The sequence below is a fragment of the Podarcis tiliguerta genome, assembly GCF_965153285.1.
Source record: "Podarcis tiliguerta genome assembly, chromosome: 16".
In the NCBI taxonomy this organism is placed as follows: domain Eukaryota; kingdom Metazoa; phylum Chordata; class Lepidosauria; order Squamata; family Lacertidae; genus Podarcis; species Podarcis tiliguerta.
Genome location: NC_139549.1, coordinates 15,606,265 through 15,632,112, shown reverse-complemented (window position 1 = coordinate 15,632,112; position 25,848 = coordinate 15,606,265). Strand labels below are relative to the sequence as shown.

The 25,848-nt window shown below is 49.2% G+C and overlaps 1 protein-coding gene across 1 annotated transcript in view; it reads right to left on the bottom strand.

Annotated features, from left to right (window-relative positions):
* Positions 1–25,848, bottom strand: part of NRXN2 (neurexin 2) — a 345,397-nt gene that overhangs the window by 216,825 nt on the left and 102,724 nt on the right. The window contains exons 4-5 of the mRNA XM_083417037.1: positions 24,964–24,993; positions 11,313–11,381 (exon numbers count right to left, since the gene is read on the bottom strand). Coding sequence (XP_083273163.1) covers positions 11,313–11,381; positions 24,964–24,993 — 99 coding nt within the window. The remainder of the gene's footprint in view (positions 1–11,312; positions 11,382–24,963; positions 24,994–25,848) is intronic.

Sequence of the window (25,848 nt, the reverse complement as noted above, 5' to 3'; positions counted from 1 at the left end):
AGAGAGGTTTTCTTCTCTTGTAACATTAGAACACATGGAAACCCCATGAAGCTGAATGAGTCAAGGCAGATTAAAGAAAGTACTTCTTCAGGCAGCACATAGTTTAACTATGGAACTCACTCCGACAGGAAGCAGCATTGGCCACCAACGTAGATGGCTTTTAAAGAGGATTGGACCAATTCATAGATGAAAGGGCTATCATTGGCTACCAGCCATGATGGCTTATGCTCTGCCTCCAGCAATGCTTCTGAAACCCAGTTTCTGGAAACCACAGGAGGGGAGAGGGCTCTTCTGTTTGGGTGCTGCTTGTAGGCTTCCTATTGGGGCATCTGGCCAGCGACTGAGAGAACAAGATGCTAGACTAGATCTGTGGGACTGATCCAGCAGCAGCAGGCAGGCTCTCAGGATGAGGGCTATACTCTGCATATGCTTGGCAGTTCTTCTAATGCAGGGGTCTGCAACCTTTAAGACAAAAAGAGCCACTTGGACCCGTTTCCGAAGAAAAAAAATCTGGGAGCCGCAAAACTCGTCATTATAAAAATAACTTTTTTTGTCACTTTTTTATTATTTCTTTGTTTGACCCCTCAGAATTAGTCCTCCTCATAGAAATAAATGTTAAATTAACAAGTTACCTTTTTGTGTGTGTGTGTTCTTCACTCCCCTTCAAAACAGTGACCAGCGTACATGCCCCCTTTCAATGCAGTGACCAGAGTACATGCCCCTTACAATGTAGCGGGCGGGCGGGCAGGAAGGTGACGTCGGGACGGTGCGTGACTAACACACGCACCGCCCCCATGCGACGTCACAGCCAGTACAGCGCCCGCCACAGTGGGGAGTGTCGGGGCGCACAATGCGCCTCCTCCCCTCGCTAGTATCCGCCCCGGAGCCACAGCAAAGGTGTAAAAGAGCCACATGCGGCTCCGGGGCCGCGGGTTGCAGACCCCTGTTCTAATGCCTTGCATGTTGTAGAGCTGAGAGTCCCCTTTTTGGCTCAAGCTGACACAGTCGTTCTAGCCCCCAAACTCCCTACATTATCAGAATTCGGCACAGTCAAGATGGGAGCTGTAGTCCAAAACGTCAGGCAGGCACCAGTTTGGGAAAGGCTGATCTACATTTGCTGTTTAGTTTTATTTATTTTAAAAGAAAAGAACTCAGATATGAAATTGCACTAGTAGTTCATGCTTTTCCGTAAACAAGAATTCATAATCTTCATCCCACCATATTCCAGAGGGTATATAAGACTTATTTATCCGTCTTCCCTGTCCAACATGTAAATATTCCTTGTGAAAGGGGCCCAAGAGACTCTATCCAGCAGCTCTTGAATTTCAGAGTACACACCACTTGAAGCCTTAGGTGGAATAAAGATGCATCCTGTGATGCCTGGAAGCTTGCCACTTCAATCATAAGTGCTGGTGAGTTTTGCTTTGCTTTTTTTTCTTTAAGTGACTACTGTATTCAGAACCATTTTGGATTTGCAGAAAGACTGGCTCACATGCAGGCAGGGCTCTTTGCATCAAACAAGTGCAAGGCTCTCTCCTCCCTCTGGCCGCCCACAATTAAGTTGTTTGGGTTATGGGATGGGGTGTAGCAAACATGGGTGCTCCTCAGACAAGTGAAGGGAGGCCCCCTGCTCCTCTGCCACCCCCGGCACTTCGCCCATTGTTGCTCAGGCTTCCTTGCCAACCCTATCATTCCCACACACCTCCATGTCAATCACAGCATCCATGAAGCCACCCACTTCTGTCATTGTGTCCCATTGCTGCTGCTGCGTGGGAACTTGAGGTGGGGGTGTTGCAGCACAACTCCCTGCTGGATCCTAACAAGGGGGGGGGCTGGTGGGTGACTTGGCTGATCTGGAATGTGGGTGCTTGCCTGCTCTGGATGGGGTTGCATCTCCGCCAGGAATCAAGTCTCTGCAGTTTGAGGGGGGGAGCCCAAGCGGCTTCCTGCAGCTTCAGGCTGGTATAGTAATGCCAGCTACTCCTGTCCACAGTGATCCTTGCTCTGGGAACCTCTAGATTAGACTACTGTGATGTGCTGTAAGTGGTGCTTCCCTTGAAGACTGTGCAAATTTCCTGCAATTCAGAGCAAATGGGACCAGCAAAAAAACACTGCCGTGTGGGTAGCTTCCTGTTCAAGACTTCAGTCACTCCATCCCTCTCCCTCAACAGTCAGTCTGCATTGCCACCCTGGATGCTTGGCAGTGGTGAGGGTGGAGCAGAGTGGAAGAGATGGGGGGGGGGGAAGGTTGCCAAAGCCAGGAAGGACAGCCCTGGGGGAAAGGGGCAAAGGCTATTCATGCTCTGGCCTGCCTCCCTGCACTTTCTGGAGCAGCCTCCTTTACTCCTGCTCACAGTCTCACTCCCCATTCCGCCCCCACTTGGGATCCCAGGCCCGGGGGTAGCCCAGGGGCTGCTTTCCTCCTGAGCTGGTTCCCTTCCCTTGAAAGGCTCCCAGCCAGCCTCATCCATTTCCGAAAAGCCGGCTTTCCTCTTTAAAGCTGCCTTTCAAAAATAGCCCTTTGAAAACTACCCCGCCCCCCAAATCTCTGTCAACCAACAGGAGCCGGTTTTTTCCAAGTCGGGGAACAGAACAGAGCCACATCTCTCTCTGAAGAAAAGGCTTCTCCCCTCCTGGGCTGCAAGCGGGTCTCCAGGCATAGAAATCATAGAATTGTAGGGTTGGAAGGAACCCCAAGGAACACCTAGTCCAACCCCTTTGCAATGCAGGAATCCTGCCCACAGCCGTCGCTGGGTCTACCAGAGGGTCTGAGCTGAGCTATGCGGGGAGGAAGGCAGTTTGCTTGAGACCCTCCCCTCCCCGGAGAGCCAGCTGCTTTTTAAAAAGACTCAGAAAGGTGTAGGGAGGAGGTGGTTAAGGACCAAGGAGAGCTGGAGAGCAGAGCAGCTGTCTGGCTTGCAGAATAGCTGCCTGGCTATTGGGGATGGTGTAGCACTGAAGAGTAATGGACCTGGGCCCCATCTGCACTCAGCATTTGAAGCAGTATCATCCCACTTTGAGCTTCCCCAAAAGAAGGCTGGGAAGTATAGTTGGTTCAGGGTGCTGAGAGCTGTTAAGAGACCCCCTATTCCCCTACAATTCCAAGAGTTCCCTGAGAACAGAGGTTGACTACTCTGAGAATTGCAGCTCTGGGAGGGGAATAGGGAGCCTCAGAACTAACAGCTCTCAGCAACCCCACAAACTACACTTCCCAAGATCCTTTGAGGGAAGTCATGTCTGCTTATGAAGTGCTATGATACGGCTGCAAATGCAGAGTGCAGATGAGGCCAGGGAGACCTCAGTTAGCACCGCGGTGCAGCCATGAAGCTTACGAGGTATGCCGTGCAGGGTTGTTTTTTAAAAACAAGAATCTTTACTCCAACCTTCCTTAAGCAGCGCAGAGAGACATCACCTGTAGTTTCCATTATGATGGGGAAGGGGGGGGGAGCAAATATGGATTTATTTATTTTTTAAGACCTAAAAAAGGTGTAGGGACGCGGGTGGCGCTGTGGGTAAAAGGCTCAGCGCCTAGGGCTTGCCGATCGAAAGGTCGGTGGTTCGAATCCCCGCGGCGGGGTGCGCTCCCGTCGTTCGGTCCCAGCGCCTGCCAACCTAGCAGTTCGAAAGCACTCCTGGGTGCAAGTAGATAAATAGGGATTGCTTACTAGCGGGAAGGTAAACGGCGTTTCCGTGTGCGGCTCTGGCTTGCCAGAGCAGCGATGTCACGCTGGCCACGTGACCTGGAAGTGTATCTGGGCAGCGCTGGCCCCCGGCCTCTTGAGTGAGATGGGCGCACAACCCTAGAGTCTGTCAAGACTGGCCTGTATGGGCAAGGGTACCTTTACCTTTACCTTAAAAAGGTGTAATGAATACAGAATGCCAACCCATCCCTTGCACCAGCTCGCGCACCGACAAGCCTCCTTGCACACTCAGAGTCACATCCATGGCCCCCCTTCAGAGCTCCAGAGCCCACCCAAGCAGTGAGCAGGCCTCTAACAGGCAGCTGGATGAGCTCAACATCTGAACCCATCGCTCGCTTGCAGAAACGCCCCCCCACTCTGTGCCATGAGCGTTCACAACTGCCAGCATGGGAGGGGCCCGTCCTTCGCCCCCGCAAAACGAGGCCGTGACTGAGCCAAAAGCGTCCTGTGTTGGCGGCGGCAGGCCACAGCGCCGACTCTGAAGCCGCCCCTCCAGCGCACAGCCAGCTTCAGTCATTAGCTCATCAACTCAAGACTTCGGGACAATTAATCCTATTCCCCTTCCCTTGGGACGCAGCACGCCAACATCCCAGTGCACGGTCGGCATAGCAACCAAGCCAGCAGCCTGATCCAGGGATGTTTATGTCCTCTTGCTGCAATGGAGGAGGGGGATGGATGGGGAGGGGCTGCTGCTGCTGCTGCTGCAAGGGATGAAAGGCAAACAGGTAGATGCTGAATAAGAGGCTCAGTCAGGCTCTTTATAGTCTGCTTGTTCTCCTCGGAAGGGCTGCTCACCAAGGCACTGCAGAGGATTCGGGCCCTGCCAGTAAACTGGGAATCCCCAACACACCTGCTGTCCTCCTCCCCCCCCCCCGCCCACCCTTCCAGGCAAATAAGCATCACAAATGGCACCTTGAGGTTACATCACAGACATTGCCCAAATTCTTCCTTGGGTACCAAGGAAGAGAAAGTAGGACTATCATACAGCTCTGGGGTCCTCTCCCACCTGAGTCCACAGGCCAGGCATCCACAGCCACAAGCAGCCCAGAGCACATTCGGGAAAAGGATTTGGCAGCCTGAGAATGACAGTGCCCATTAAAAGAAAATAAAGATGCTAGTCCTCAGGGCTGCTAAGGCAAGTGTTCAAACAAAAGCACAGTTATGCACAGTGCCTGGCAATTTCAGAGTGGGCCTGAGTGCTGCAGTCAAAGAAGGGCTTCGGTCCCCCCACCACCACACATGTCCTCTGCAGCAAAGCACACAAATGCATGCTGGGATAGCTCAGTTGGCAGAGCATGAGGCTCTTAATCTCATGGTTGTGGGTTCGAACCCCACATTGGGCAAGTTTCTTGGATTGCAGAGGGTTGGGCTACATGACCCTCGCGGTCCCTTCCAATTCTACGATTCTACGATTCCTGTGATTCTATGCAAATGTGCCCAATCACACAGCAGGGCTCGTCTTGCCAGGTATCCTCTTTAGCACATCTGATTCCTGCTGTGCTGGAGTACAGAACACTTTGGCCTGCAGTCTCCTGCATTCTTAACTGGACCACCTGCCAGCAGAAAGGGCACATGCCCCCTCCTGGCTCAGAGAAGGGCCATAGCTAAGTGGTAGAGCACCCCCTCTGCATGCAGAAGGCCCCAGGTTCAAGCCCTAGGATCTCCTGCCAAATCCCTGGGATTTAAAAGTGGGGCAACTCCATGCAATCAAGGGGGAAAGGCCTGCGTCTTCTAAAACAAAACTAGGGAGAGGCTACTTCTCAGTGGTGGGATACGATACGATACAATACAATACAATACAATATGATATGATAATCTTTATTGTCATTGTCCCATACAGAACAACGAAATTGAAAAAATCTACATCAGACATTCAAAAACCAGCAAGCCTGCTATCCCAGCTATCACAGCCTGGTTAACCCCCTAAAAACTCTGGTACCCCATAATTAAATACAATATACTCCCACAGAGCCTACCTCACACTGCGTTTAAAACCAAAATCGCATTTGGCTAGAAACTGTTTCTCATGCAGCTAGTCCTATTTATAACCCTGCTTTGCATGCAAAAGGTCCCGGGTTCAAGACATAGTATAATGCATGGCTGTTTGTGATAGCCATCCTGTCCCCAAGCTGATTTTTAAGGAGGGAACTGGGAGGTCATGGCTGGGCTGAACTGGAGGTAGGTGGGTTAAGAGTGATGCTTAGTAAGTCCCCACCTCAGAAGATTCAGGGCAGATAAAAGGAAGCATTTCTTCATGCAGCACATGGTTAAACTGTGGAACTCACTCCTGCAGGTGTTAGTGATGGCTTTAAAAGAGGACTGGACCAATTCCTGGAGAAGGACAAGTTTATTAATGGCTAACAGCCACCGTGGCTGTGCTCTGCTCCTACATAGCCGGAGGCAGTGATGCTTCTGAATGCTGGAGACTGCAGAAATGTCAGGCGTCTTATCCAGCCCCCCCCCCCCCCATCTACTACTCTGATGGGCAGAAACTCTGCAGGGTAACAAAGAAAGGTCTTCCCTGCCATCTGCTACCTGGGTCTCTAAAAGAAAACCCCAAAGGAAGCTAAGGGGTGAACTTGGGACCCTCTGGATGCAAAGCAGATGCTCTGGCCCTGATCTATGGGCCTTGCCTAAGAACTGAACTGCTCCAGGTATGAAGATGCAGATTCCGGAGAGTCAGAAAATGTGAAACCCTGTGCTGAAGGAGTGGCCTCCTTAGGGCTGCACTGAATTCCTCCCAAGGACTTTAAAAACACAGAGGGAAAAGTGACCAGCAGAGATCTATTGGCCTCATCCTGAACTAAAAACCCCAGAAAGAAACTGATCTCTGTGATGTGCACCAGCTGACATCAACCCACCTATCCCCTGATAAGAATCAGGCTCAGTGGACAGGCAACACCTGTTGGCTGGATGGTGCCCCAGGCAGCTCTTTGGCCTTTCCCAGGAAGTGTGGCGGGGTCTTCTGCCCTTGCCCAGCAGTTCCCCGCTCTCCCATAAAAGCTGCCCTTTCCTTGGTCTCCTCTCCAGAACACCCTGATTAAAATCAATCACAGCCTTTTCTATATTAATGGCATCTTATTTGTATTGAATGCATCATTAATGTTAACGATCCCTGGGAGTCTTCCCCCACCCTCCCTGGACGGAGTGTATTAATTGCTCACTTTGTAATTAAATATTAAGGCTGGGAGTTTTCACGCTTCACACAGCTGGCATGTTTTTTGGGGGGGCGTGTGCCTGAGCGAGAGACGGGGCTGGCGGGCGTCAGCCTCTCCAAAGATGCGGGGAGAGGCAAGGTGGTTCTGCAAGGATGCAAACGCCCCCATGCAATATCGGACACCGCTTCCGCAAGATGCACACACATGCTCAAAATATCTCGGCCAAAGAGGCGGGCCACGGGGTAGGCCTGTGCCATAAAGAGAGAGGACAGCCCTCTCTTTGAAGGGCAATCGCATGGCTGGCACTGGCCTCTATTGGAAATGGGGGTGCAGCCCAAAGGAGGAGGAGTGGGGGCCCCCTCAAGAGTTAGCAGTGCATGGACAGCAAGCACACACAGGTCACCTTCTGGCACTTCCAGACAGGGGCTGAATATTTCAAATGGGTTGCTGAAAATGGGCTGTCAGCAGCTGGGTCGGCACATGCCGTGTGTGTGGTTTTTTAAAAAACCACACTGGAATTTTTCAAAAGGACACATCTGGATTAAATGGGGGGAAGTCAATGACGTCATCAGGTGGATACTATGAAAAGCTTAGCATGATCAGCATCCCACAATCACGGTCCTTCTACTAGGATGAGATGCACTGGAATTCCATTTAAATCACAACGATTTTTCCTAAATTTGCACATGAATGAGCATGCCCTGTTTTTCTTGCAACGTACAAGCGGCAACCTGAGTGTGCAAACACATAACAAAGAGGTGGACACTGAGCCCAAGACTTGCGCCACCACCCCCAGTTCTGAAGGAGAGGCAAAGGGGGTGGACACCCGCAAAGTGCCAGGCTCAGAGCCCCAAGACACCTACATGGACAAACCTGATGACCGGAGACAATCACAGGGCAGGAGCCTACCTTTGCCTGGTTCCATATATCTAAGGACATTTAACAGACCACTGTATTTTAATATTTTGTTGGAAGCCGCCTCGAGTGGATGGGGAAAACCACCAAATATCCAGGTTAAGAAGCACACCAGAGGCACCTAGAGGTCACAGGCAAGCATGCTCAAGGAAGCTGAGTTTCAACACTTCCTGGAAAAGCCATGGTCTGCTTTCTCTGCCCAAACTCCCTTCAGATTTGCATTTCTAAAGTAAGCAAATAAGGCACCAGGCTCCTTCTGGAAGGGTTCGGCCAAGATATGATCACTGAAAATGTCAGTCCTTCCTCTGCATTCGCCCCAGGCCAGATCAGGTGTCTCTTTCTTGGAGAGACCTCCAGCCCACCCTCTAGTCATGCTTCGAAAGTTTCCAATTGCATTTCTCAGAGATGGGCCCTAAAACCTCCCTCTTCTTGACCAGTCATGAGAGCAGATGTGCCCTGTGCTTGCTAAACTGGAGGCATTTTACTTGCAGTTTTTACTGCTGCTGAAGCTGGAAACCAATGCAAGACTATTGAGTAGGTTAAATCATATTTCCAGTCTGTTGTCTGATTTCTTCGTTAAGCGGGATAAGAACGGGGGAAGCCAGTTTAATTCGTAGCTGGACTTAATTAAAAGAAGGCTTCATGGCCTGTTCCTACACGCTTCAATTTTGCTGCTAAGGGACTTTTAAAACTCTGTACAGCTCACACACACCGAGGGATAAAATACAATTAATATATACTCCCCTACCTATTAAAACCCATCCCACACTCCGTCTTCCCCTTCTTTGTCTGACACATGTGACCCTCGTCGGTATCCAGTTTCCCTCTGACACCCCCTTTGTCTCTTCAGCCAAACCAATACCAACCTCTCTTCCTCTTCTTCCCTTGAACCGGTCTCACTGCATATGCTGGTTTTCCTCTGTGTTCCCAGATAGACTTTCGAGAATATATTTAGCTCAAAAACCCAATACAGCTCTTTCAAACATAGCCTATCGTTAGCACGCTGGTTATTGATTTTGTTTAACGCCTTTGGTAAATATGCTGATTCCCTTTTTTTTGCTACAACAAAATTGATTCTGGGTCTATCTCCGAGGGCCTTGTTAACCCTTGGGGTGCCAAACGATAGAGTGCACCCAGGTCTCAACATCAAAAGATCCTCCCCAAAAGGGGTGACAGGACTGCACGTGAGAACAGGCAACTGCAAACCTTGTTAACACCCACCACAAGTCCTCCACCCCTCTCCCCTGGCACACACAGTTGTCCACAGTTCCACTAGAGGCACTTGGCATCTGTACCCAGAGGAGGCCCCAGCAAAAAGATGCACCATACACAAACAGAGACTGTCCCTTGTCTACAGGGTTGTGGTTGCACTGTTCTGCTGCGAGGGGGAGGGAGAAAGTTGTCCACGGTGTTTGGTGTGCGCATCACACAAAAACGGGAAACGCTATTCTGGGCCACAGAGGGGAAACGCATGAGCCAAAGTTTCATGCTCCTGCGAATGTTTCGAAATCAAGCAACCCAACAGCAAAATGACAAAATGTTCACCACTCCAGTGAACTGTTCCCTCTTCCTGGACATCCCATGACACACACACACACAGACACAGATTAAGGCTTTTGAAGCACACAAGGGTCCTTTCCTCGCAGGGCACTTTTGCAGATAGCAGTTTGCAATTGTACACACCTTCACCCAATGACATCACCTAAAGCAGCAGCTATATCCAAATGATTCATACACACAGGTGGGCATTAGTCAAATTAGTGTGTAACAGTGCTCTCCCCCGCCCTAACTTAGAGGTTCCACAGACCATATTTATACACACACACAATCTAATGTATCTGTCTTTCTATCTATCAATATATCTAGTCTTTCAGAAGAGAGGGGCTAGAAATTGGTGTGTTAACACACCAATAAACAAGGGCATACAGAAGAACTGCTTCCACCTTTAGCCCATCTAGAAACATGGCACGGGTGAGTGGCACAGCCATGTAGGTCTGCCCCAATCGGAGGTGACCTGCGGAAGCACTATCTCTCTCTCTCTCTCTCTCTCTGTATACACATGTAGGCAGCAAGCTTTTAGGAAGGGCATACGTGGCACAAAGTGGATTATAACCACTCTTGCAGAATGTGCCTTAGAGTCACAAACAGCATGGGACGGGGAAGTCATGGGGATGGCATCGCATGTACAGCACCTGCCTCCAGCACTGAATGCACATTATCACTACGGACCCTAAGTTAGCATGCCATGACCACTGAGCATGCTCAGTTGTCATTGGGCTTTAAAAAAAAAAAAAAAGTTATAATACACACTTAGTATTTTTTTTGTAAGACTTCTGCAAACCCCAGGAGTTCCCTCAAGCGGTGGGCCCTTCTCTGGTCACATTAGCAGTGGCGAATTTTAAAGAACTGCATCAATCAACATCAGATTTAATAATAATAATATTAATAATAGGCACCTATAGCAAATTATTCAGTGCTTGAAATTCTCCCCTCCCAGACTTTTGTAGGAAAGAGTGCCGAAGCATAAGGCTGCAGTCCTGGGTGCAATTTCCTTGGAATAGGCTCCAGTGCACACAGTGGGATTTACTTTCATTCTGATTGCCACCCACCATTTCGCAGATCCAGCTAAAGGGGATCAGCACCACAATGTCACTTCATGGGCGACTTGGGCTGCGGGACTTGGGTGGTGTCAAACAAGCAATGTGGAAACCGAAAGTCCCGATCGTCATGAAGCACATACAATGGCTCCAACACTGCAGCTTTCTCCCACCTGGTGCCCCTCCAGATGTTATGGGTCACTGATGGGGGTGGTAGTCCAAAACATCTGGAGGGGCAGCACACTGGCAAAGGCTTTAGCAGACAGTGGTGGATGCCTAGGTGCCAAAGGGCAGGCAGCAACAGAGCTGCTGAATGTGGGACAACTTAAGTGGCTGTGGGCAAAAGCAAGCTTCTAGGTTTCACCAAACTCTTCAGTCATGTTAAGGTAAATGTAAAGGGACCCCTGACCATTAGGTCCAGTCATGACCGACTCTGGGGTTGCGGCACTCATCTGGTTTTATTGGCCGAGAGAGATGGCGTACAGCTTCCCGGTCATGTGGCCAGCATGACGAAGCCGCTTCTGGCGAACCAGAGCAGCACACGTAAACTCCGTTTACCTTCCCGCCGGAGTGGTACCTATTTATCTATTTGAACTTTTACGTGCTTTTGAACTGCTAGGTTGGCAGAAGCAGGGACCGAGCAACGGGAGCTCACCCCGTCGCGGGGATTCGAACCGCCGACCTTCTGATCGGCAAGCCCACGTTACTAGGAAGCAAAGCCGCAATTAGCAATATTGGCCTTAAGGGAACAAGAAGTGCCACTGTTTCCCAGTCACTTCCACTTATGCGGATGCCCAAAAGCCTGCATACTCTATGGCAACGTAAATAAGGTAAGCCAAGCAAAGAGGACCCATTTAACCTAATTTGCACTCCTAATTCAGCTGCAGGCACACAGAGGCTTTGGGGTTGGGGAAAGGAGGAAAGGGAGGGTTTACACTGACCTTTTGATGTCTGGTGCACCTCACTGGCTCCTCTCCCAGCCCCCCCTTCCGAGTACAGTAGGGACCCTACTGGAGAAGCAGAACCACAGCATTAGGGAAGATAGGCCAGAAGCCCCCCAACCCACCCCAGGCACAGCGCATCAGCCCCACATGTGGCTGACACCAATGACCAGCTGAACCTCCCAGAGTGCAACAGAAGAACGATCCGTTCCAAAATTGGACTTCTGGGATAAGATGGTTGCAGGTAAACACACACTCACTCCCCCCCCCCCAAATGTTTCAAATGGCTTAGTAGTAGGAGCAGGAAAAGAAGAGGCAGCCACCTGTCAGGGATGCTGTGCTGACATCCTGCACAGCAGACTCTACATTGACCAAGCAGCTGAACCAAATGACCTCCAAGGTCACACCCAACTCTTTGTTCTATTATTTCGGCAGCAGTTAAGAACTCCCTGGTGGTAAGAGCCGCTCAGTGGTGGAATGGGCTACCTTAGGAGGTAGTGGAGGCTTTCCAACGGTGGTTGTCTGGGATTTATTTTGCTGTGATTCTTGCATTGCAGGGGGCTGGGCTAGATGATCCTTGAGGGTACCTCCAACTCTACAGTTCTATGATTCGGTGACTTCTCCCCACCACCACCACTCTCACACACACTTTGCATTTTGAGAATATGAATGCTTGCCGCAAGTCGCTTTGGGCACAGCACACTCACCCTGGAAAGGGCCCATACAAATAAACACAATCAATATGCTTATATGCGCCCAGAGCTCAAACTGGCTCTACTGGGGAAACCGCCTGAGACCTTGCTTCCCCACCCTGCCCTCCATTTCAGAGCCAATTCTGGTTATCGTTAAGTCGTCCTGACTACGGTTTGCCCAACTCGCCCTTTGCAAACCCGTTTAGGACCGGGGTTGCAAACCAGTTTGCGCTAACTGTGGCTATAGAAAATGCTGGCTCAGATGGAATGCAAGCTATAAATAGTGTTATGAGCTGGGATGCATGCAGGCATCCCTCAAAGTACTGGGTACCAGATTCCCCCCCCCCCAATAATTTCTAGAGTTAGTGAATGTAGGCAATTACTAAATGCCTGAAAGTCTTCACCTGGGTGTGAGACAGCTCAGCAGTGTAAAAATGCAGGCTGAATCAGTCTCCTAGGAAGAAGAACCATAATGTAGTTCAAAGGAAGGGAATGGTTGACTGACACAAGCAGTTACCCTGTGCCAGGCAACAGAGGAGTGTGAGCCCTTCCTCCCATGAGGGGATGGTGAACAGAGACAAAGACCAGGTATAAGATTTTAGTGTAAGCTGGGAGGGGGAAGTTCCAAGTGGACAGTGGGTGGTGATGTAAACCGAAGGAAAGCTGTGGTGTTTTTAAAGAGAGGTTTGAAAATGGGGGCAGGGAGAGGCTGGGCGGGCTGGGAGAGGCTGCGCACAGAGACCGGGGAGCATGGCTGGCTTCTGCTCTGGACCCAGGTTTGCTGAAGCTATCAGGAGAGCAACAAGAGATGCTCCTGGGGTGTAATATTCTGCAATCCCTCCACCAAAACTCAGGTGTAAATATGTGTAAATAAACCACAGACTCCACTGTGCCTAGGGTTGCCACCTTGGCTCTGGCAAAATACAGGACGGGGCTGGGCGGTTGGTGGACAATTTCACTTTCACACACACACACACACACACACACACGCAATCTGGTGCTGAAGTGACTTCAAAGCAATCCATTAAAATCTTCTGCAGCCTGACAGGATGGCCCCTCTGAAATTTGTCACACATGCATGTGCATGCAGACATACACAAGAGTTTGCAAATCTGTCTGTGCTTGGCTACCCAGAGGTTAAATACATGCCCTTTCACGCACATGCATTTGGAGAGGACCCCTAACTTGGCAGAGACAGAGAGAGAGAGAAAGGTCTGAAATAGAGGACAAAACTGCTATCAGTACAGGACGTGGCGTTTTACATTGAAATACGGGGCAATCTTGTATTGTACAGGGCAGCTGGCAACCCTAAAGGAACACAAACCCCATGAATCTTGGCACATTGCTCGGCAGAGATTGGGGTGGCTCATGACAATCTCAGAGCAGCCTGTGTAGTGGAGCCACAGAGCTGCCCTCTCAACACTGGCACTACCAGCTTACCTGGGTGAAGCTGAGGCAGCGAGGCAGAGACACCAGATTGGCTCTGCCAGGCCCCTGACACTACCCCCAATGTGGCACTGCCCTGCCCCACTCAGGTAAGCTGTGGTGGCATCTGGTGCTGCAAGTTGGCTTCACCCTCCCCCCTTCTACAAACAACAAGCTACAATAGTTCTTATAATTATTTATAATATATGTAACCAAAGGGATAGAGATTTAAAATCTCCCAAATGTTTGAAGCCATGGGGTGGGGGGGGGGGAGGACTGTTGTTTCCCCACCAGGCGTTTTCAGGGGGGGAAACTGGGATTTGGGGGGATTAAAAAATAATACATAATAATAATCAGTACCATTTTCTAGCACTCTCTAAATATCAACAGTCACTAAGTTCACATAAACCACATTGTGCATAACTTGGTTTACCACAGAAGGACCATGTCTGGTTTATCAAAAGTGCTGTACAGTTTCTACAGACAATAATTACAAACTGAATTTGTAAGTTTTTGTTGTAAATGGAGCAACAAGCTACTGTACCATAAAGGAACTTCTTCGGCATCTCTTTGGTTTTGCCAGTTTATGAGGAGCCAGCAAAAAACAGTAAAAGCAGAATCTGTCCACATTCTCACATTCTAGTAAAACAAACTATGGAATATTCTGACAATTATTGTCTCCTTCAGTCCTCCACAGTGTCAAGTAGACATAAAGCACTCTCATTTTCCCACAATTTATGGTGTTTTAAACTGGGGGCTATTGTTTTGTTTGGTACTATGATATGTATTTTTGTGTTATTATACTGTAAACCGCCCTGTGATTCTCGAATGAAGGGTAGTATGGAAAGTTAACTAATAAGTAAATAAATAAACAGAGCTGGGAAAAAGAGAGGAGAGGGAACAAAATTCTGTGAACTCTACAGGAAATTTATTCCGTCTCTTTCTCTTAGCTATCACCCACTCTCTATTTTAGTTACTTCATATTTGTCACCATCACATTCTCCATGGGCTTCTCAAAACGGAAGGTTTGCCCAGACTGAAACAAGCTTCTATCCTTTCGCATGCCAGCTTATTTATTCCTGCGGTTGTATGTTGTTTTCAACATTTTTATCGTTGTGTTTTAATAGTTGTAACCAGCTCTGGAACATTAGGGTGAAGGGCGAGTAAATTATAATTTACTTGATTTGTTATATTTCCAAACTTGGACCAGCTTCTTTCAACATGACGCAGAAGATGGAGGAATCTGAAGTAGGCAAGAAGCAAAAGGAGATAGAGGCTGTGTTGTTGTGGAAAGGCTTGGCCCTCATGTTGCAAGAGGGATATGTTTGGCAGAATCCCAGACTGCCTTCCTCAGCCTGAAGATATTCTGCTCTCTGCAACACTGGAATGTATCTGTCCAATATCAAGCCCAAAGTGTGCTGCTTGTTTTGTTATCGGGTCAGTGCTATCATCACGGACAATCCTTGCCTTTGAATCTTGGGTCCAACAGAATCTGCAGCAGCATGAATTGGGTGGCAACAATTGTGTTGCGCTGTGCCTTTCTGCCACCCTCAGACATTTGAGGCCTAGTCAAGAGGGCAGAAAGAGATCCACCAACCATGTTTACAAGAGGAAGGCCAAAACCAGAGAAGGCACTGGGTCCTTCTTCCTCCCCTTGCGACAATGGTCAAGAGGCAGAAATACATCTTGCATTTGGGAGCTGAATGCTCAGCTACAAGCTTGCATGAATTGTAATGAGCTGATACTGTACACAGTCTTACGTGAAAGTCTTTCCGTTAAAACAATTTTAGAAATCATTTGGGGGGAACTAAATAGATGAACATCTCATCTTAAAGGTTTTGTTCATCATTCTAAAAGAAAATATTTCACCATCCATCCCCCCCCCCCCCAGTTTTTCAGGAAAAAGCAAACAAAATGCTTTTTGGTGGGGAGGATGGAGAAAAACACCCCCCCCCCAAAAAAAAATAATAATTCAGGGCCTTCACATCTCTAGAAAGGGATGGAGAATGCAAGTATTTCTTTATTTATTATTTAATCACCTGCCACACATTCTCAAAGCAATGTACAAAATAGGTTAAAAACACAGAAAATAACAGCAGGTAAACACTGCAAAGTAGAAACCCGTGGCAGAGACCCTCCCCAACCAGCTGTGAAAGCTTGTTGGAACAAGAACATTTTCAATTGTTTCTGGAAAGTGCAGGTCGTGGGCGCCTGTCATATCTCAGCAGGGATGCTCTTACCCAGAACAGGGGCAGCCACACTAGAAGCCCTGCTCCAAGTCACTGGGGAATGGGCTTCTGATCTTCTGGGGATTTGAAGGAGAAGCTCCCCAGCAGAAGGCAATGACTCACTGCGTGTATAAGGGGAAAGGTGGAACTTCCAGTAACCTGGTCCTAAGCTGTATTGAACCTTATATGTTACTACCAACCCCTTGAACTTGGCCCTCCAGCAGATTGGCAGCAAGTGCAAATCTCACAAGCAGGGTGTTGTATGCAAGTGATAATTTGCCCCCCAAATCAACCTAGCTGTTGTGTTCCACACCAGCTGCACCCTCCTCAACCGTAGCCCCAAACAGAGAAAACGGCAGCAATCCAACCTGCATAGGTCAAGCTATTGTCCAGACCCTGAGACTGATGAAAGTTTCTCCAAGAAGAAGCACTTTACTGGGGTCACAGGGAAGCAACTTTATTTGACAGGGAGTGGAAGTTAATGCCCCCCTGGAGACCATAATGCCATGGGATGTCAGTGGTTCCTCACAGGACCCCCCCAGCGATGCTGCACCTCTGTCAAAGGTGCAATGGACACACTGTACTTCCTTGGCAGGCAGAGGCCGCCTCTCCCTACCTGGGAGAAGGAACCAAGCACTATGATGTTCTCTGGATCCAGACCTGCTGGGCTCCAGCAAAAGGCAGGGTTGGCAGGGGCCGCCATAGAAACTCGCAGCCTGTGCATCTTAATTGTTGGTGTCAGAGCTCAGGGCGGGAGGCAGCAAGCCTTACAAAGGAACATAGAAAGCCGCCTTATGCTGAGTTAGACCATGAGGTCCCTCTAACTCAATATCATCTACACTGGCTGGCAGCAGCTCTCCAGCGTTTCAAGCAGGGTTGGGTTGTGGGTTTGAGCCCCATGTTGGGCAAACACTGCCTGCATTGCAGGGAGTTGGACTAGATGACCCTTGTGGTACCTTACAATTCTATGATTCTAGAGTGACCTTGGATAGCTGAAACATGGCGTCAAATGCAGATCTCTTTATACCCAAGTGCAGGCATAGGCAAACTCGGCCCTCCAGATGTTTTGGGTTCCCATCATCCCTGACCACTGGTCCTGTTAGCTAGGGATCATGGGAGTTGTAGTCCCAAAACATCTGAAGGGCCGAGTTTGCCTATGCCTGCCCAAGTGGATAGTGCAGTTGGTTAGAGCATGGTGCTGATAATGCCAAGGTTGTAGGTTCGATCCCCGTATGGGACAGCTGCATATTCCTGCATTGCAGAGGATTGGACTAGAATTCAGCAGTTCTCAACCTGTGGGTCCCCAGATGTTGTTGGACTACAACTCCCATCATCCCTGAGTTCTGGCCTTGGTAGCTAGGGATGATGGGAGTTGTAGTCCAACAAGATCTGGGGACCCACAGGTTGAGAACCGCTGGACTAGATTATCCTCAGGATTATCCTTCCAACTCTATGATTCTCTGCCAGTCCTACTTGAGAGATGCCAGCAGGGATTAAACGTGGGACCTTCCACATGCAAAGGAGATGCTCTACCTCTGAGCTACGGCCCCTCCCCCAGCCAGGCCTCAGGGTAGCTGAGCTGTTCCCTTGCTGGGGTAGCAGGAGGGTCACTGGCCCTGGCCCTGCTCTGGGCTGGCAGAAACAGACAGCAAGGGAGGAGCATGTGATTCCTACACTGCAGGGGGTTGGACTCAATGAATCTTTGGTCCCCCTTCCAACTCTACAATTCTATGATCAGTGGGTTTTCTTGCTAAAGCACTGATATGCTGCCTTTGGGTTTCCCCAAAGGGGAAAGGTGGCTCTCCGGCTATTGCTGGACTACAAGTCCCAGCATCCCTGACCATTGGCCATGTGGTGAGAATGTGGTAGCCCACATACACCCTGATGATATAGGCAACACCACCAATCAGAACTGAACACAAACAATGGCAGAAATGCAACCGATCCTTCTGAAAGGCAGATCAGCCCCAAACACCCAACATTAGACCACAACGTCAATATATCTGGGTTCTCCTGTCTGAGGCAAATCCTTAACAAAATGCCTGAAAGAGGTGTTTAAAAGATCAGTAGCACAGCTGTGTAATGAGAGGATAGTACACTCTGGGGGCAACCGTGTTGGTGAATTTTATGTTTCCCTCCCTGAGGTTTTGACAGCTGGGATAGATCAGTTGGTAGAGCACTCTTAATGTCAAGGTTGTGGGTTCAAGCCCCACATTGGGCAAAGGAGTCCCACACTGCAGGGGGTTGGACTAGATGACCTTGTGCCCCCATCTAATTCTATGATTCTATAAGTGTGCCCTTCTGCATACCAGGCAGGTGACCTGTCATGGAACTCCATCCCTCACCTGCTGGATCCAGCACCGGGGCTAGAATACTGAAATGCTTTTCAACGGCTCCTGACACCTGTCTATCATTGTGGAGAATGGGCTGGGCTTGGGAGACCTGGATTCAAAATCTCAGTTGGCCACAAAGGTCACATTGAGCTCTGGGGGAGTGGGGCACAAATGCATTCAAATAAATCTGGAGGAGGGTGGCTGCTACTCTTTCTTTGTGAAACCAGCAACCACCATTCCTTCCTTCACAACCTTCAAGTTAGACTGCTGCAAAGCAAGCATTCACGGGGCTGCCCTTGATGACAACCTGAGCTATCCAGATAGGAAAAGAGCAGGGATGGACAATGTTTTTTCTCTTGAGAGCCACATCCCCTCCAGAAGAGTCTGTTGAGGGCCTCTTGGCAGCAGTGGGCAGGGCTGCAGCCCCCCTTTTCTGCCATCCCTCTCCCAGTTCAGCAAACTGCAGGAAGAGGAACAGATCGATCTCGCCAGATGTCTGAACTCATGGCTTACAGGGGATTTTCTGAATTGGGCCCAAGGGCTGCTGCATCATATGGCCCATCCCTGGAGTGGAAGAACATAGTGACACATGCACCCTCAGCAATCCAGGAACAGCTCGCAAATTCCCTGCCCCAGGAAATTCATTTGGCTTCCATTCTGGCAGTGTTTCAAAAGCAGCAAAAATAAATACATAGCTCTGAAGGTCTGGTTAACTACCTGATCTGGTGTTTCGCTTTTTTATTATTATTTTTGGCCCTGCTCCTCTTCTTTGGGAACTTTTCATTGGCTGTGTTGTTGTTTGCGTTTTTAAATACATTGTCTGTTTCTAATTATTACTATTATCATTATTAATACCTAATTAAACCCTAAACACCAATCATTAGTATCGATTGTGAAGAGCATCCCCGACAAAATCAGGACCTGCTCCCGTCGGACTGTCCCTCCTTCTCCATTTTAAATGTTATTTATCATTTGCTGTGGTACTTTAAAACTGTAAACCATACTGGGTGGTTTTGCGGGAAGGCAGTATATAAATGCAATGGGGGGGGGGGAATGAATAATATCTTCCTGCAAAGAATCCTGGGAGTTGTTGTTTCCCAGAGTTCCCTGTGAAGAGGGATTGACTGTTAAACCACTCTGGGAATTGGAGCTCTGTGAGGGAAATGAAGGGGGACTCCTAACAATTATCAGCGCTCATAACAAACTACAGTTCCCATGATTCTTTGGGGGAAGAAGCCATTACTATTTATAGCGGTATCATAGTGTTTTAAACACCTGGTGGTGGATGTGACCCTGACACCCTGTACATGGAAGTGGCTCTTTCCCCCTCTGTAATCTCTCCATGCCAACCCTACAGCTCTGAACCTGGTTTACTGTCGCTTCCAAGGTCAAAGAGGGAACAAGTACCCCTAGCAAAAGACTATCCAACTCCAGGGGCCAAGAATTTCGAGGATCCTTGTGGGGTGGGGTAGGGACCTGCTGGAGCCCCAGCCCCCTAGCAGGGCTCCCACAGGACAGCCTCTTGCCCTGGGCCTCCCCTGCAACGCTGGTTGGACAAGTTTGGGCAGCTGCCATTTTAAATTTCCCACAATGCCCTTGAGCGACACTGGGGCATGGAGCAAAACTTTAAATGGCGGCTCCTTGGCCGCTTGACGCTGCTGCCCGGGGAAGGCCCACCAGCAGAGGAAGCCCCAAGCCCTCCTGCAGCTGGTGCCCCTGGAAAACCATGACACTTAGAGGGGAGCCTCTGCCTTTGTTACACGACAAAAGAGGACCCCATTTATGTGATTTCCGTCATGAGAGATATCCCAGGGCCACTGACGTATTTGGAAAACAAACAAGGAAACAATTAAACATAAAACTAAAGTTAATCCATCTAAAACAATTGCAACCATCTGCTAAGTCACATGTGCCAGGATGGCAGCTCACTACTGAGGCCCCGATCCTTCAGGATCTCACAGATATCCTTCATTTATAGCTCCCTGGCTATGCAGGCTGAGGTTGAGAGTAGCTGGAGCCAGAACAACACCTGACCAAGGGGATTCTCCTCCCCTGTCCTGGAGAGTCACCCAAAGCCACACCTGGTTATTATCCAGAGAAATACTATGTTTCCGCCAGTAGGGCTGACTTCCTGCATCAAGGGTGCTATCCAGAACTCGGCTCAATGTGGATGGTGAGCCCCTTGTGCCTCTTTTAATTTCTCCATGTCTGTGTGGGGTTCCCCTCCAACTGCTGCTGTCCCACACTTTCTCTCCCCTAATTCTGGAGAGTCCCTGTGCCATTGTTTCCCAAACTTACAATAATCACGTACCCCTTCTCGGTAAAAGATAATTTGGGGGTAGTTTTAATAATACTGTTTTATCTTTGAATTGTTTTCTGCAGGTAAATGTAAGTATGGTGAAGTAAAATATATATACAGTATCTTTAATGCCAACGGGACGCCGGTGGCGCTGTGGGTTAAAGCCTCAGTGCCTAGGGCTTGCCGATCGAAAGGTCGGCGGTTCGAATCCCCGCGGCGGGGTGCGCTCCCGCTGTTCGGTCCCAGCGCCTGCCAACCTAGCAGTTCGAAAGCACCCTCGGGTGCAAGTAGATAAATAGGGACCGCTTACTAGCGGGAAGGTAAATGGCGTTTCCGTGTGCGGCTCTGGCTCGCCAGAGCAGCAATGTCACGCTGGCCACGTGACCCGGAAGTGTCTTCAGACAGCGCTGGGCCTTGGCCTCTTTGAGTGAGATGGGTGCACAACCCTAGAGTCTGTCAAGACTGGCCCGTACGGGCAGGGGTACCTTTACCTTTACCTTTATTTTTAATGCCGTGTAGCCTTTGAAACCTACACTTTGGATAACAGTGCCTATGCAATTGATGTAGCTCTCCAATTTGGATTTCCAGAGCAAAGGCGACCTCCAGCTTTAGGGAGGAAAATATGTGGGGCACCAGTAGCTGGAGCAGACCACTACATGGATGAGGGGAAATTAAAAGGGGCACTAGGGGGGCACCATCCACATTAAGCCAAGATATGGATGGGCATGGCACCTGGTATCCTACTTGTGGCAGAGGCCTTTGACCTTGCACCTTTGACCTGGTAGCACCAAGATGACCAGTGAGGCCGTACACACCATCCCATCTTCAGACTTAGGATTCTGCACCGAGTCTCAGTGGTATGTTTTCTGGCAGCCTCAGTGCAGCCTTGTGTGTTTGTATGCATGTATGCATGCATGCATGCATGCATGTGGCATCTATCATCTATCTATCTATCTATCTATCTATCTATCTATCTATCTATCTATCCTACTACTACTAATAATAATTTATTATTTATACCCCGCCCATCTGTCTGGTTTTCCCCAGCCACTCTGGGCGGCTTCCAACAAAATATTAAAATACAATAGTCCATCAAACATTAAAAGCTTCCCTAAACAGGGCTACCTTCTGATGTCTTCTAAAAGTCTGGTAGTTGTTTTTCTATTTGACATCTGGTCGGAGGGCGTTCCACAGGGCAGGTGCCACTACTGAGAAGGCGCTCTGCCTGGTTCCCTGTAACTTGGCTTCTCACAGCGAGGGAACCGCCAGAAGGCCCTCGGCGCTGGACCTCAGTGTCCAGGCAAAATGATGTAGGTGGAGGCGCTCCTTCAGGTATACTGGACCGAGGCCGTTTAGGACTTTAAAGGTCAGCACCAACATTTTGAATTGTGCTCGGAAACCTACTGGGAGCCAATGTAGGTCTTTCAAGACCGGTGTTATGTGGTCTCAGCAGCCGCTCCCAGTCACCAGTCTAGCTGCTGCATTCTGGATTAGTTGTGGTTTCTGGTAGCCCCACACAGAGCACATTGCAGTAGTCCAAACAAGAGATAACTAGAGCATGCACCACTCTGGTGAGACTTTCCGCAGGCAGATAGGGTCTCAGCCCGCGTACCAGATGGAGATGGTAAACAGCTGTCCTGGACACAGAATTGACCTGCGCCTCCATGGACAGCTGCGAGTCCAAAATGACTCCTAGGCTGCGCACCTGGTCCTTCAGGGGCACAGTTACCCCATTCAGGACCAGGGAGTCCTCCACACTTGCCTGCCTCCTGTCCCCCAAAAACAGTACTTCTGTCTTGTCCGTCTGCCTGCCTGCCTATCTATCTATCTATCTATCTATCTATGGGCACTTAGCCTGAACTAGAAACTGGGAATCAATTACTAGCTGAAGTGAGGCAGGCACACAGCATGACAAAGTTTAGGCATCTACTGAAGACATTTTTGTTCAGGAAGGCTTTCCCTGTGGTATGACCTGATCATTTATGGAAGATCAATTTTATATTTGATTAAATGCTTTTGTTGTTTTAAGAGCTTGTTGAATTGATTCTACTGCTTTCAGAGCTTGTGTTTCAGTGTTTTATTCTGTTTTTACCCTGTACACCACTGTGATGGCTTTATGCTTTGAAGCTGTCTATAAATTTAATTAAAAAAAAAACCAAACAAACAACAACAAAAAACTTGATACCTCCCCACAAAATGGGTCATATCAAAGTCACAAAATACAATAAATCAGGATTGCTGGTTTATCATGGATTATGGGGCATCTGAAGCATCATTCGGTGCAGGCGCCCCAACCCCTCACTTGCTGGTGTAAGAACAAGAGCAAATTCAGGGAGCCATTGTGAAACTTGGCTTGAGACAGCATCCACACCTGGGATCCTGGTCTGTTTCTCTTCCAAGAAACCAGAATATCTTGCCAGCCTGAAACATGGTTTGCTGCTGGCTGCTGGATCCTGGCTCACTGGGAAGAAACAAGCCCTGATCCTGAATTGGGGCACCACAGGAAACCATGCTTAACTGACCCTCCCTAGCTTGTTCCTCCAGTTCAAACCCTGGGAGGGGAGGAACAGGAGAGATCCAGCCATGTGCACAGCTCATTCCCAAGCCACCATGACAAGCCAGCAACTCTGGCTTTGCCTAAGGATGCCAGTGTCCGGGTGGCCCTGAGGTTGTTGAATCGCCTTCTCTAGGGACCTGGCCCAAGCCATGGTGCTTTCAGACTTTACTCCTGGGGCTCGGTTTCTATTTATTTTAAACATTTACCAAAAGGAAAGGGGGTATGGGCTGTCCCTTGTTCCTAGTACACCTGCGTTATGGTTTATTGATATTATGGTTAACGTTTCGGAATGTGAAGCCCATCCTGAAGCTTAACAACGTGGCTGGCTTTGATTCGGAGACTCCCTGACTCCAAACCACACTGGGTCAACGTGAGAAGCAGAGCAAGAGATCAAGGACAAAGCTGGCATCGTGCCAGATTGGGAAAGAACAGAGTCTGAGAACTGAGAGGTCATCTCACAAAAATGTGGCACCTCCTGGGTGGACTGCAACTTGTCTCCTCATCAGTGCTACCCTCGTGTCTCTTTAAGAAGCCTAACCTCCTCAGACCGACAGGATTTTCCACAGCCAGCAAAGAGTGCTTTAATGCAAGCACTATGGCTGGTTGACTGCTCAGTTGCACCTCTCTGGTATTCAACCTTGGGTCCCTAGATAGTCCAAACCACATTTCCCATTAGCTAAGCTGGCTGTGCATGATGGGAATTGTAGTTCAACACCATCTAAAGTAGTCCAACACTGTTTAAGAGCGATAAATGTGGCTCTCCAGACATTGCTGGAATCCAACTCCCATCAACCCCACAAACCAGCATGGGTCAGGGGTGATGATGGGAGTTGGGCTCCAGCCACATCTGGAGGGCAACTGTGGGTTTCTCACTTCCCATCCCTTTAGAGCATGATGGTCACACAACAGCCTTGAGCTACTATTGACCACCACTGATAAAAAAAAATTGGGAGTGAGGATGACAACTTCTGGGTAGAGAGTTGCCTCTCCTCTAGAAAGAAAAGGAGTTGGCCTTTTTGAAACCAGCCTCCTCCATGCACCCCTTCTGCATGGGGATATGAGCGTGGTTTTCTCATCAGAGAGGGGCAAACAAAGAGAGAAGCCTCCTGGTCTCCACAAATGCAGCAAATGACAAGCAAAGCACTTCCCTGCTGGACTCCATCAGGCAGCCAACAAAGTTTAGGAGGTGCCAAGCCCGATTGGCACCTTTCAACTGAGCAGAAGGAAGCCTCCTCTCTTTCAAACCAGGGTGACCCAACAAGGGGCTCCTCTCAGGCTCCCCCCCCCAATTATTTTTCCAAGGGAAGCCCACCCCAGTGGCAGAGGAAGCCTCTCTGGCACCCAAGGTGGGGCGAACCGCCTGACTGCGCATGAGTGGCACTCATACGGATACCACACACGCGGCAGCCCATACCCTCAGCTGCTCTACAGCTGGGGGGGAGGCAGTGGGCCATCTTGTCACCTCCCCCCCAGGGCGGAACGCCCCCTACTCCACCCTTCATACACCCCTGGCCCACCCCCCTCACCAGGCGGTTTCCAATGCACTTGTTCAGATAGCAGGGCGGAAGGGGTGGGGAGGTAAGGGCTGCAGCAAATTCCTGCCACACTTTAGCAGGCCCATCCCAGACCCACTGCGCCTTGGGTGAGGGATGCCAGTTTGTGCCCCCCAGCAGATGAATCCCCAAGCAGGCATCAGAAGCAATCAATGAAGCAAGCCCCACATGGGGCTTGTAATAATCAGATCACCAGCGTAAGTCACACAGTTCATCAAAGCTCTGTAGCAGCGACGCAAGATTAAAGGCAGTTTATTTGGCTTCCTCCCTGAAACATGTTTTTTGCTTTTCTTTTCTAATAAACATTCATGTATAAAACACAACCAAAACATTTTCTTTTCTTTTCCCAGCTGCATAAGCGAGAAATCGAGGCAATGTCAGAAACCAACACGGGATGATGAGATGGTTCAAGCAGATGATCGGAGGAGAAAAACCAGAGAGTGAGCGAGAAAGAGAGAGAAAGGAGGGAGATGGAGAAAGAGATGGCAAAGGAGAGAGAGATGGAGAGAGGAAGAGGAGGAGGAAATCAAAAACTCATTTGTGGAAAGAAACTTAAGACCATACCTTGGCTGTTTAGCGTCAGGTGAGCTGGACCTTGAAGGGGAAGGAAAGAAAAAAAGAAAGAAAGAAAAAGACGAGTCATATAAACGCACGGAAAAAAGGAGGGTTTTCCCCTCTTTGCCACAATTTAAAAGCATTTTTTAACTTGTGACAGACATCCAGGCCCCCGGGAGATAGAGAAGGGGGAAGGTTTGAGGGTCGGATGCCGAAACAAACAGAAAGGAGAGAGGAGAAGAAACTCAAAATCCCGGACAGAGCCAGACAAAACCAAAGCAATAATAATAATCATAACAAGAGGGGAACAGGGGAAGAAAATAAAAGAAGTTTGGTTTCTTTGAGGATTAAAAAAAAAAGCATTTCGGGCAAACAGTCACATCGCCCAATGAGAGAAAATGCTTTTTTTTTCCTGGTTAAAAACAAGAAAAATGTGGGGGTGGGAGTGGGAGGGGGGGGAGAACCACGCAAACCAAGGCAGCCTTGAGGGGGGCGTGTGGCGTTTGCGGCCGGCAAGAATCAGGCGTGAGCGAAAACTGCTCCAGGAAGGAAAAGGGTTAGTGAAGCAAAACCATGAGTCAACGGCTGGCCTCTCCTCCAACCGACCAGATTCCCAAAGCAGGTCAGTGGGTATGAGTGGGTGCCTGGGGGCCCAACAGGAATACCCACCCCCTACTTTCCCATTGTCCCAGGTGTCAATGAGACTGGGAGGAATTTCCCTTCAATAAAAAACTTGCCCCACCATCTTGAAATTGCAACACATTTGATTGAGAGGAACTCTGCATGGAAACCACCAAGACCAGCACCCAGCCCAGAGGAAGACAGAAGACAGGCCTAGGAATATTTGGGTGGAAATCTGTCGAGGAAGAACCACCAAAGCATGGGAAGCTCCTC